The sequence below is a fragment of the Paramisgurnus dabryanus genome, chromosome 9 (genome assembly GCF_030506205.2).
Source record: "Paramisgurnus dabryanus chromosome 9, PD_genome_1.1, whole genome shotgun sequence".
In the NCBI taxonomy this organism is placed as follows: Eukaryota; Metazoa; Chordata; class Actinopteri; order Cypriniformes; family Cobitidae; genus Paramisgurnus; species Paramisgurnus dabryanus.
The window spans coordinates 31612426-31625552 of record NC_133345.1 but is presented as its reverse complement, the minus strand read 5'-3'; the positions used below and the strand labels follow the sequence as shown (position 1 = coordinate 31625552).

At 36.6% G+C, this 13127-nt stretch overlaps 2 protein-coding genes across 5 annotated transcripts in view; one reads left to right on the top strand and one right to left on the bottom strand.

Annotated features, from left to right (window-relative positions):
- Nucleotides 1-6240, bottom strand: part of pak1 (p21 protein (Cdc42/Rac)-activated kinase 1) — a 66404-nt gene extending 60164 nt beyond the window's left edge. For 2 of the 4 annotated variants that reach the window (XM_065283724.2, XM_065283728.2), the window contains exon 1: nt 6083-6240. The gene's annotated coding sequence lies outside the window, so the exon portion shown is untranslated. Of the gene's footprint in view, nt 1-5844; nt 6004-6082 lie in introns of those variants that run through there. The other 2 variants (XM_065283725.2, XM_065283726.2) reach the window with 2 other exon arrangements.
- Nucleotides 6241-8690: 2450 nt separating this feature from the next.
- aqp11 (aquaporin 11) lies at nt 8691-11883 on the top strand. The gene is made up of 3 exons (XM_065257829.2): nt 8691-9418; nt 9688-9804; nt 10522-11883. The coding sequence occupies exons 1-3, from the start codon at nt 8821-8823 to the stop codon at nt 10620-10622; spliced, it is 816 nt and encodes a 271-aa protein (XP_065113901.1). The 5' UTR covers nt 8691-8820; the 3' UTR covers nt 10623-11883.
- Nucleotides 11884-13127: the final 1244 nt, after the last annotated feature.

Sequence of the window (13127 nt, the reverse complement as noted above, 5' to 3'; positions counted from 1 at the left end):
ACAAGTCGCGCAACCGCTGCTCTTTCTGTCTGTGAGGAGCGCGCAAGTCGCGCGACCTCTGCTTATTAAGCTCGTGAGCATTTTTCCCGCTTTATTGGCCTTAAATACACATATGCGTCAAAATTCCCGTCTTTGCAAGCATCATCATAAACACGACCAGTAAGGTCTTAAGAGAAAGTAAACAGCTAAAAGAGAAAGCGCATGTGTAACAGTGTATTGGATCCGGACTTTGGTCTTAAAGGGGAAGTTACCTAATTTTGCTCCTGTCTGTCACTCGTGTTAATCAAACAGCATTGAGAAAAAAATCTCTCACTGCTCCTGATTAAATCACTTTTCTACCTTAAATAAAAATATATATAGGCCTATACATACATGCATAATTATTTATTATCATTCTTATTGACTGTGTATCTTCAGAGAGCTTGAGTTTTGTTTGTTTTTATCTTCTTTCTATGCTTGTATATGTTTTTTGTGAGAATTATGAACATTTCTATGGTATTAAAGATTTAAACCTTATTAAAACATAAAAAACTCTACCGTGATACATATCGTTATCATGATATAAAATTAATCCTATCGTGATAGAAGATTTTGGTCATATCGCCCACCCCTAGTCTGTCCTTTACAAAACAGAAACCGATCACAGAACAACCCAGCTGAAATGTCCCACACAAACCGTTTTGTTTAATGGGACGAATCCTTTCAGTCTAAACCTACCAGGGTATAAATTAGATATTGTCTGGATACTACAGTAGGACAAAGCTGCAGGTGCCACACACCCAAACCAGATACGGGTTTGATGGACCACATTTTACTCTATTATTAATATTATAGGAATGCCTGGCCAAAAGATCTGAGATCAAACTGTACACAGACTGACCCTAAACTCTTTCTGTTTTTGTGGCGGCTCTTTCTTTAGATGTTATTTCAGCATGGCACATTTTTTCATCACAGCAACGGTCCAGAGCAGATACACCGTCTGTCGCTGTAACTGGCTAGCACTTCACATTCTTTCTTTTGTTAGGTACACTCATCGAGAGACCAGGAAACCGAATATTCGTTCAAGCCTCCACATTTATCAGTACCAGCTCCACTTCACACTTAATTGAGTTTCGCTTTGGTTCTTTCCTTGTTTCCACAAACACAGTAATGGTACGTTTACACGACAACGACGTAGTGAAAAACAGAAACGTTTTCCTGTGTTTTTGAAAGATTTGACGTACGTTAGGGTTTTGCAGATAGGGGTCCTTCGTGATGATAGTTGGTATAATTGCCCATTATAGTTATAAATTAATATTAAGCTATTATTATTATCATAGTTTTACATAAAAATTTCCATACTTGCGACTAGGGTTGCATGACGATTAATCGCGATTAATCTATTGCGGAATAGAGGTTTTTGTTTACATCAAATATTTGTGTGAACTGTGAATAATATATGTACATGCATGTATAATTTTAAGAAAAAAATATATAATAAGTATTTATATATATAATAGAAATTATACACTGCAAAAATGACTTTCTTACTTAGTATTTTTTTCTTGTTTTCAGTAGAAATATCTAAAAATTCTTAAATCAAGGTGTATTTTCTTGATGAGCAAAATGATATAAGAAAATAATTCTAGTTCATAGACAAAAAATATACAATTTAAGTGAATTTGTGCTTAAAACAAGCAAAAATACCTGCCAATGGGGTGAGAAAAAAAATCTTGAAATAAATATTTTTTCTTAAACACTTAACTCAAGCAAAAATGTATTACCGCATTTGCAGATATTTGTGCTTGTTTTAAATAAATAAATACATTTATATACACATTTCTTAAATATATTTATTACACGGCTCTCTGGAATGCTTGATTCTGATTGGTCAGTTGAGACATTTGCAGGTTCGTTCTTTTCAAATAATAACCGCTCCAAAGTAATAACGCATAGCCGGTACTACTTGTACGAGTAAAATCGCTCCGCGCCAATAAAGATCAATAAAGATTACTGTTTGGCGCCATCTTGTGACAAACACTGGACAACCACGACAAGACACAGAGAGCTTACTGAGACTGAACTTGACAAAATAGAGCATGACAGCTACGAAGCCAACACACAAAAAAATACAGAATGGGCATTAAAACTTCTCAAAGACTGGTTAAAGAGAAAAAAATGGAGACAAGTATGAAGCAGAGGATCTTAATAAGGTATTACGATAATTTTATGCATCTGTGCAAAGTTTCGCGGAAGGATAAAAATGTTAATTTAAAACAAATATGCCAATAAAATGTTTCAAATTCATATTCATGTCCGGTTGTTTTCTTATGTGACAAGTAGCCGTGTAATAAGCGGGATAATGTAGAGGCAGCCGGTAGTTATCGGGAAATAAGCCCCTTCAGTGTGATACAAGACCCTCCGCTTCGCGTCGGGTCCTGATCACACTGTCGGGGCTTATTTCCCGATAACTACCGGCTGCCTCTACATTATCCCTTACATATGCATAAGTAATTATACACAGTACACACACATATATGATGTAAACAAAAAACTTTTTCTGCAATAGATTAATCGCGATTAATCGTTATGCAATCATACTTGCGACATCAATGCGCATTGCTTGCTTTTCTTGCATGAGAGAGCTTTCACAGACCCTTCTTTCGCCTGAACTTGTAATGCGCATGACTCGGACTGTGCTTTGAACTTGAACTAGTAATACTTGCGTATATGAAATTTCCTTGCAAAAGATAAGTTGTTATGAGCATATGGGGTTTAAAACCAGTGAATGAGTTGTTCCCGCGGCCCTTGGCACGCAACAATTTTTTTAAGCGCCGGGGCATCAATGACGCGCATGGATTAAAGGGGACATATCATGAAAATCTGACTTGTTCCATGTTTAAGTGCTATAATTGGGTCCGCAGTGCTTCTATCAAAGTATAAAACATGAAAAAGATCAACCCAATAACTTAGTTTTGGTAAACCATTCTCTGCAAGCCTGTGGAAAATAGGTCATTGAAATTTGGCTCCCCTTGTGATGTCAGAAGGGGATAATACCGCGCCTTAATCTGCACTATCCAAACACGGCACTGCCATTTAGTGAAAAGATCAGCTCATTTGCATTTAAAAGAACACATTTTTGCTCACACCTACAAAGTGGCAATTTTAACGTGTTATAATAAAATTATCCATATGATATTTTGAGCTAAAACTTTACATACGTACTCTGGGAACACCAAAGATTCATTTGACATCTTAAAAAAGTCTTGTGAAATGTCACCTTTAATGGCATCAGGTTTAAGAAGGTTGCAGTCGTGCCAGTGTTGCCAGCTGCACTTAAGAATAAATCAGCTTCATTTTTGTCCACCAATATAATAATAAATGAGTAAAAATCCATGAAGACAACTTGTTTCACGTGTGCCATGCCAGTAGATGGCGATGTTACTTTGTAAAACAGTATACACCTCCGCACACACGCATTCTTGTACAAAGCGATATATATATACAAACAATCACAATGGCGGAAGCATGAATGATGAGGTAGGTTTATTACTACAAAAGACCCTGCACTATAAATTGCCAACATTTTTAAACTTTGTTGGAAAATAATAAATAAACTCAATATCTTGAAAAGCAAAAACAACAGTCCTGTTGGCCACCATTGTTGTTTTGGTTATAGACGGTTTCATCGGACACACGCGCGTAACTGCAGCAAACCGTCTGGCCCAAAGTTTACTTCCGGTCTGAGCTTGTTTATCGATCTGGCTAGCGACTAACCTGACCTCTGGAACAAATACATTGTGGAAAATACATTTTTTTTGTAAACAAACAGCCAAACTACATAAAAACTACAATTTACAGTTGAAAACCCTCAGCCTGTCATTTCTTCTAGTGTGAAATTGGATTAAAGGGACCAGCTTGGAAATAGTCTTGAAAAAATCTAAACCTAAGAATTAAACATCAGCCTTTTCCTTGCCTTGCATTTCTTGTGCCGAGGACAAGGAGCTTGCCATTTTATTAAACAGATTTTTGCCTGGCAGGTGATGGAATGGACAAAAGAATTAAAGATGTAAAAAAAACCACATTTTTATTTTAACAATACACACAACTGCCTTGGCAACCACTCACAATAGCACAAAAGAAAATAAAACATTTCTTTTTAACAATCGCTTTAGCGGCACTATTGGCTCAGCAATATTAAAAACATTTTTAAAATGTTCACATGTGTAGTGTCAAACATTTATTTCACAGCTCTATCCAAAAAAACTCCAGGTGCATAGCTACCTCAAATAAAAACAAATGATCCATTAAAAACACCATCTTTCCTCATAAAATGCAAGGTTGGTCTCTGTTAAGTGATGCGCTGAAGACACACATTGCACGTGGTCCTGACAGGAGAAGTCTTTTGTTCCTAAAGTGTGCATAAAATGAAAAATACACCCAGACAAACTCGCATAAGAATGTGCATGAAGTCACAGCAACGGTTCTGGGCCAAACACGCACATCTGGAGGGTGTGTGAGGGGGTGGGTTGGGTTTTATTTCTCTCCTCTGTGTTTTGGGATGATAAACAGGGTGTTACTGAAACCATATGGTGACGTGTGGCCCAAGGGTGTGTTCATTTCAGAATCACCGACCCCCACATCATCACCCACATCCCCCCAATAAATGAATCAGGTTTTGCCATCCACACTGAATTACAATTCTGCTTTCGAGCAATTAGGGTCACACAGGCAAAACTGCTTACATCACACCCAGATGAAATTAGTATGGAGCACAGATACGCCATCTTATAGCTAAAAATAACCAGGAGATGATGATGATGATGACATTTTAGGAAAATTTTGATGGGGAGTGTTTTGTTAAAAGCCATTTGTGTGTGGTTGGTCCACATTTTTGGAGAGATTTGAATATGTTGACCATGCCATGTATTCATGTTGGCTGCCTTTCTTCTCATGTTCACAGTGTATGGATGAGGTAAATAAGGTGTTTACCGTAGTACACTGCCTATTGTGTTACTGATACAAGTGACCCAGTTCGGTTTAAAGTGAGAACTGCTACCTTATACACCTATTTTATAACCATCAATGTGCAAATTCACCAACTAATCTTAAAATGCATTAAGAACCACAACAGTCCAGTAATACGGCACACAAACTCACACACAAAATCTGTATCCCTTAAAGATTCAATAATGTAAATCATGTACACGTCATGTACAAAAACAATGCCAATATCACTCCATATCCCAGTACGGTTCAACCACATGATCCTTCAGTAAAGGCCAAAACATCTTGAATGCCAACTCGATTTCAACCATAACGCGAAAACAATTCCAGGGATCAAATATTTCTTCCTTAATAAATAAAAACTACTTCCAGAAGGATCTTGGATGAGCCTTTAATTCCCTTTTGGGCCTATTCCTAATAATGACAGAAAATCCATCATCAATCCTTCATGTCTGCAGCCTGTACACAGTGATGGTCACACGCCCCGACACTCTGGAGCATTTTCAGATCAGATCTTTATTTTTAACACGTAAATAGATGGGAAGACACATTAACAATTGCAAGCCTTAGAAGAGGATAATAACAACAATAATAAATAGCAATAATAATAATAATAATAATAAGCTACACGGAATATTAATTTGATTATTCATTATTTCGGTCAAAATGAATATTTATTTTTTATTAAATAAATTCATTTCATCGCATGAAATGAATTTAAATAGAAATAAAACACAAATTAGTACCAATTGATACACAATACATATATTACATAAATATGCATTGCTATTAGCATATTCATCATTATTATTCAACATGCAAATTCACATTGTTTCATTGAATATAAAGCGAGCAAACCTTCTGCTGAACGCGCAAACACGAGCAAAATAATATCAACCCACCATCACGCGTTAAAACAATAATCGCTGCTGCTGATAAAGCCACATCCCCGTCCGTGGGATCTCTTTCAGGAATAAGCACCGAGACGCTTAGAGACACGCGCCCCACGCCGGCGTCTCTCTGCGTCACGCAAGACCCCCGCTAGCGGAACTGCGGCATTACGACGCCCGTGACAGCGTTAAAGATCCGCACTCACCTTGGTCCAAAATACGCGTGTAATTTCCCAGATCAGACTCTCCCGTCGCGTATTCAGCCCGTGTCTCATTTGCTCCGGTCTTCTTCTGTTCTTCTGTCTCACCGCTATAGAGACGCACACAAACCTGCTGTGTGAAGCTCCGCCCACGCGCAATCCCAGTGGCCATGCGTGCACTCCCGCGTCGACGCGTCACCTGCGCCAGCGGAGGAAGAAGCATGCAATATTAAAGACAACACATGACGTTATGATAGATAGACAGACAGACAGACAGACAGACAGACAGACAGACAGACAGATAGATAGATAGATGCACTGCATGCACACTGCATGTATATAGATAGATAGATAGATAGATAGATAGATAGATAGATAGATAGATAGATAGATAGATAGATAGATAGATAGATAGATAGATAGATAGATAGATAGATAGATAGATAGATGCACTTTAAATGTCCCATACAGGAAAAAAACACATATGCCTGTTTAGATAGATAGATAGATAGATAGATAGATAGATAGATAGATAGATAGATAGATAGATAGATAGATAGATAGATAGATAGATAGATAGATAGATAGATAGATCGTAAATGTCCCACACAGGAAAAACACATGCCTGTGTTATAATGGATGGATAGATAGGTAGATAGATAGATAGATAGATAGATAGATAGATAGATAGATAGATAGATAGATAGATAGATATAGATAGATAGATAGATAGATAGATAGATAGATAGATAGACAGACAGACAGACAGACAGACAGACAGACAGACAGACAGACAGACAGTCCCATACGGCAAAAAAATAATTTATCTGGCCAAAAATATTTTTAAATATATACTAAATACATTTTGTAGAAAGTGAAGCTTAATTAAATATATTTTTTAATCTGAAAATGTATTTAGTTTTAACCTTCATATATCAACATATATTTCAAAATGTATTTCAGGGGCAACAGATACATTTCTACTTTTACAACCCATATGACAAAAATATATTTTTCCTGGCCAAAATATAAGCGTTTCTAAAGTATATTTTTGCAGTTGAAAATATATTACATTTTTACCTTTTTAAACCCGTTATGTTTACAGGTTATTGTATATTTTGAAATATATTTAATTAACACATTATGTTTTATTTGTGGTGGGCTATACATTTAATATTTACCAACTTTTAAGTGTTTTTTATCCATTTTTAAGCTTGTAACATTAATGTGGTGTTTCAACCAAACCCCATTGCTACGTATCTAAGCGCCCTCTGTAGGAAATCTACAGAATTGTCTATGGTTATTATCATGTACATGGTTAAAACGTACTGTTTTGTAAATCAAAATGTAAGCTCATTTGCAAATTGGCGTGCGGTCCATAAATGCTCTGTATACCAAAACTACCTGAGATAATGATTTCAGTACTTTCTTATTAATATTAACATAACGTCCTTGCCATTTGAGGATTCTCAGCAGCTTTAGCGCATGCGCTCTATCATTAGAAATCGTCATTATTGTTACGCATTCTCATTGGTCTGTTGCCATGCGGACTTCCATACATTATTTGTGAACTTCATTCATTGGCCGTTTCTCAATCCGATTCGAAGGCTGCAGCCTCCGGAGGTCACATAAGCAGGCTGCATACGTCATCAAGCCTGGTATATTTAGGTTACCTGAACATTACATTCGCAAGTCGTGAGAACATTACAACAATTTACGATTAACTAAGAACAATAGTCAACTTTATAATGGTTAATATTCTGAAATTATACAGACCTATGCACCTAGAAATGCGACCCTTCGGAGGCTGCAACCTTTGGATTGAGAGACGGACAGAATCTTGCAGTTGGACATTACAAAAATACAAAATAAGAGCACAAACTCAACACTGAACAAATTATATTAAAAAATACAATAAAAAATGAACAATAATAATAAAAAAACACTAAAAAAAGAGGCTTACTCAACTTGTAAAAAGTAAAATCAATTTAAGGGCTTTCTTATTATTAACCAATTTTAAGGATTTATTTTCCAAAAAGATATCAAATTTGATTAGCGTTATTGTGAGGGGTGGGAGTATAATCTCTTTAACCTTTAACCAACTCTGAACATCTCTCCAAAAGGGCTGTATCATTTCACAAAGAAAAAACGTGATCTAACTTTTCAATATATGTCTCACAAAAGACACAGTTATTCACATCAAAATTAAATCTTAATCTTAGAAATTCGATTGTTGGATAAATTTTATTTACAATGTTAAAGTTGACCTCTTTAGCCTTTGAAGGAAGAGGTAGAAACAATTAAATTTTTCTATTTTGTTTAATTTCTAATGTATCAAAATCTTTCAAAACATAAAAGGAAAAATGTCCTGCAAAAGGAAATTTCTTATTCAAAATCCATATTGCATATAAATTGTCTTTCCTGGCAACAACACCGTTTTATTACGAATCATACTAAGGCGTGGTTTGACTCATGAATATATAAATAAAACGCAAAACGTTACATTACTTAAGCCTACCTGACAAAGGCTTATTCATACATATTTATGAGACTTACCACAACGCTCGAATCAACGTTATCAACGTAATTAATATTCATAAACTAAGTCTAGCACGATTTGTACGTTCTAAAGTAAAGAAGGCGGGGTCCGATGTGTGGAGGCGGGCCTGATCGAAAGTTGTCTGACTGGATCGGAGAGTTTAGGACGATTATTAGAGGAGAAAAGGCCGAGCAAAGGAGGCGCAATGTCCGATCTCAGCGTCTCTCTCTCCCTACTGGTGGGGATTGTAGTTTTTAGCGAGTTGGCGAGGAGAACGGCCTTATATCTCTTTCCGAACCGAAACCGCAGCATCTACGCGCTGGAGTTAATTTCCACGTTTCAGTTGTGCGCGTGCACGCACGAATTAAAGCTCCTCTCGGAGGTGGGCGGACTGGAGCCGAGCGTCGCGCTGTCATGCACGTATTTGATATCGGTGGTCCACGGGCTTTCATTCCACGGCGCGATGTGCAACCCCGTCGGGGTCGTGGAGCAGCTCTGGCGCGGGACTCTCACCCGCCGGTGCGCGCTGGCGCGGATCTCGTGCCAGCTGATAGCAGCTGTGCTGGCGCGCGGCGCGATGCCCCACGCGTGGACACTTTCTCTTTCTGACCTGCACGCGCAGCACAAACTGGCGAGCTTTAAATGCACGAACAACCCCATCAATGCCCCTCTGGCCCAGGCCGCTGCGGTGGAGCTGGCCTGCGCGCTCGTGATGCACACCTCTGTCTCTAACGTGGATAAAATTCAGGAGATTTATCGAGTTCCTGCCATAGCAGCAATCATCACAACTTTAGTCTATGCAGGTGTGTGTGTGTGCACCAGCCAAAAGCACCATAGTTTTATTATTTTGGAAGTAAACATATTGATTTATATGCACTTACTTATTGCCATCTGATATTTTGTACTTTTTAAAAGGGTGGCAATGACAGATCAATGTCAAATATTGCAAAATCAATCAGTCAGTTTGTTGCAGTATGAATCTAGGCTGTATATATCTAGTAATAACATTACAATAACATTATATGCTGAGAAAAGCATCTATACTGTTAATGAAGTGTTTGTTTTGGTAAAGGTGGACACCTCACTGGGGCCGTGTTCAATCCGGCACTTGCCTTCTCAATCCAGTTTCCCTGTCCTGGGAATACATTCACAGAATACAGCTTTGTGTACTGGCTGGGACCAATACTAGGTGAGTATTACTACAAAAATAATACACATTCAAGCCATTTTGCAACTTTTTGGAGAAGAGTGCTTATTTGAGATTGTTATATGTAGTGTAATAACAGCACTATATGTATTTCCAAACCGGTGAAGTGCAAAGACTCCCAAATATAGGTGTCGTTTGTGGATGAAGAGATCAAAGATAAATTGATTTACTTTTGTTTTGTCATGCATATGATTTCCAGGAATCACAAATACTGATAAAACGTATATTTTAAAGGTGCAGTGTGTAATTTTTAAAAGGATCTCTTGAAAGAAATGCAAAATAATATACAAAACTAAATTATCAGTGGTGTATAAAGACCGTTATGTTTTTATAGCCTTAGAATGAGACGTTTTTATCTACATACACCGAGGGTCACCTTACATGGAAGTCGCCATTTTGTGCTGCCATCTTTCTACAGAAGCCCTTAACGGACAAACCTTTTTACTAAGTTGTCTCCGACGATGAAATGTTTGTCTGGTGGTGGCTATCGTAGCTTCTTTATGCATTTCAAAAGCAAGGGTTGGGCAGTTGACTGAGCCTTTGGTTGCAATTTGCCACCTCACCACTAGATGCCGCTAAAAGTTACACACTGCACCTTTAAATGCACTACAAGTCATTTTGAATGAAAAGGTAGTGTATTACTGTAAATGTCGTATGAGTGATTCTTAAACTGTTTTCTACTATGGCTATCTCGTTCAGGTATGACCGTCTCTCTGCTGCTTTGTGAGAAAGTGATGCCGGTCTTTTCCGGAAAAAGCACAATTCCAAACTCTGATGGACTCAAGAAAAAGATTAAGTAAATGAATGTGATATTTTATTCAGTAGTTTTATGTTAAGCTACTTTTACTTATGTTAAGTACTGTGAATGCACAAAATGTTATGACACTATGCCCTGGTTCCACAGACAAGGCTTAAGGCTAGTCTTAAAGCTGTCTCAACTGAAACTAACTTGCACTGATAGATCTTAAAATATGCCATTATCATTGATTTGTCTCAAGATGACACTAAGGCATGTTTATTAAATATGCTTAAACATCTTCATTTAACTTCAGCCTAGTCCTGGCTTTAGCAAAGCTTTGTCTGTGAATCCATGCCTATTAGTCTAGTTTCTCAAGACCATCTCAATTATTCTTAGGGGTGGTTTTCCCAGACAGGGATTAGACTAGTCCTAGACTAAAATAAATGTAAGAGCTCTCCAAACTGAAAAGAACTTGATCATATCTTAAAATACATCAGTGCCCTTTGTTTTGCCTCAAAATGCACACAAGTAATGTTTTTAGTAAGGCATGTTTGTTTAAACTAGTTACATTTCCTAATTAAACTAAGGCCTAGTCCTGGCTTTAGATAATCCCTATCCAAGAAACCACCCCATAATGTTTATAGTTTTAAGGGACTTACTGGTTGATTAATACTTTTTTAGGTTTGATAATGTCTTAAAAGGTTAAAACTTTTAAATGAAATATAAATGCATATGCACAATGACTTCATAAAAAGCACATGCTGTCTAAACTGAGATGTATTACAAATAATAATGACAGTTTTACCTTTTATGGTTTTTAAATCAATTTTCTCGCTGTAATATTTACCTCACTACACTTTTAATCTGTTACGTTGATTTTTAGTCATACATTCCTGGAGTAAGACACTTTAAAGCATTCTTACAGCGCTGTTGGGATGTAATTTTTAATTCTGTTCATCTAGCGATGATTTGAACCTATCAGTAGGTATGATATGGACCTTTTATAGTGCCTTTGAACTGTTTTGTATTAAATAACCTTGCTGAACTTGGAGATCTGTGAAATGCAGAATGGAATAACACGATCCTGTGTCTGGAGATAAAAATTAAGCTGTATTAAAGATCTATTTATTAATCTGTTTTTAATTAAACTTATAAACCAGAAATCCAGTGTTTGGTTTTTTTAACCTGAGAGATCAGTTGTTGTGAAATAGTTCTTGTCACGTGAAGAACCTTTGGACCTTTACTCTTTAAAACTGATCTCCACCCAGTGCAAAACACAAATGTGTGTGTTCATTCTCAACCAAGATTTACAAAGTGACAAACAGTAGTTAATTTATGACATTTAAAATGCTGTGCATGAGTGTACGGTGTATCATTAATGATTCATTACTGAGGTCATTGTTGAAGAAAATTATACATTTTACATTTACAGAGAACAACTATGAGAGTACATTGTTACAATGTAGAGAAACATTGAACATTCATAAGTTTATCGAGTGTTCATGTATGTTACATTCTCAGCCTGATGGGTTGGAGGTCTAGGTTTGTGTTCGCTATTGTTATCTGTAAAGGATTAAGAGAGACAGAAATAACACAAACTTTCACACTATGCATAACCTTCATTAACCCTCAAAAGTCCCTATTATCCTGTATACGTTATAGTTCCATGGGGGTAAAAATGACACCAGAAATTAAAAGATTACAAAAAATAAATACATTTTAATGATACAAATAATATATATTTTTTTTATTTACTTCCCATCTATACATTAATGCTGTGTTTTGGGAGATATAAAGTACTATTGTACCCGTTTACTACTCAATTCCTTGACTACACCATTAGCTTGCTTGTAAAATATCAAATTTGTATGAAAATTTCACATAAATTATGATCTAAATCTGATTTAAATTGTTTTTAGATATTGATCTAGATGTTGTGTGTTGAATTCGGCCATTTGGTGTTTAGAAAAAAACTAAAGAATTACAGTTTAGGAAAATAAATCATTTTGACCAGCAGTTGCCCATAGAGACCCATGCATTTCACTGGATGTGGCCAACTGCTCACATCACTACTTTAGTGTTACATTGTGTGAATTTATGTTTATATAAACATTAGAAAGGACACTACAAATAAACATTATTTTAAAAAGTAGATTTTGTTGTAATTTTAGATGCATATTGAAATGTCTGTTTTTACAAAAATCGACAATGTAAGTGTGTGTCCGTGTGTTTGCGTGCGTGCGTGCATGCATGTTTGCGACTTTGTCTTTATGTGCATGTAAGTTTTACTGTGTCTTTGTGTTTGTGCGCGCATGTGTGTGTGTGTGTGCGTGCGTGTACACACCTGTGTGAGCATTTTACATCTTTGTTTTGCATATGTGGCTGTTTTCTGTAAAAAATGCTCTCAGTCATACCTTTGTGTTTGTGTGCGTCTGTGTGTGATTGAGCATGTATTTTCTATGTTGCATTTTGCTCTTGTACCAGGTCTACCTTTCTGTGTTAAAATTTTCTGATTTATTCTGGATGCATTGATTTTTTTGACAAATACAAAAAGGTTTTTTTTGCA

Excerpts from the sequence above, each read along its gene's own strand:
- aqp11 (XM_065257829.2), top strand. The coding sequence starts at position 8,821 with ATGTCCGATCTCAGCGTCTCTCTCTCCCTACTGGTGGGGATTGTAGTT. Across the intron at positions 9,419-9,687 it reads CACAACTTTAGTCTATGCAG|GTGGACACCTCACTGGGGCC; the intron begins GTGTGTGTGTGT and ends GTTTTGGTAAAG. Across the intron at positions 9,805-10,521 it reads CTGGCTGGGACCAATACTAG|GTATGACCGTCTCTCTGCTG; the intron begins GTGAGTATTACT and ends TATCTCGTTCAG.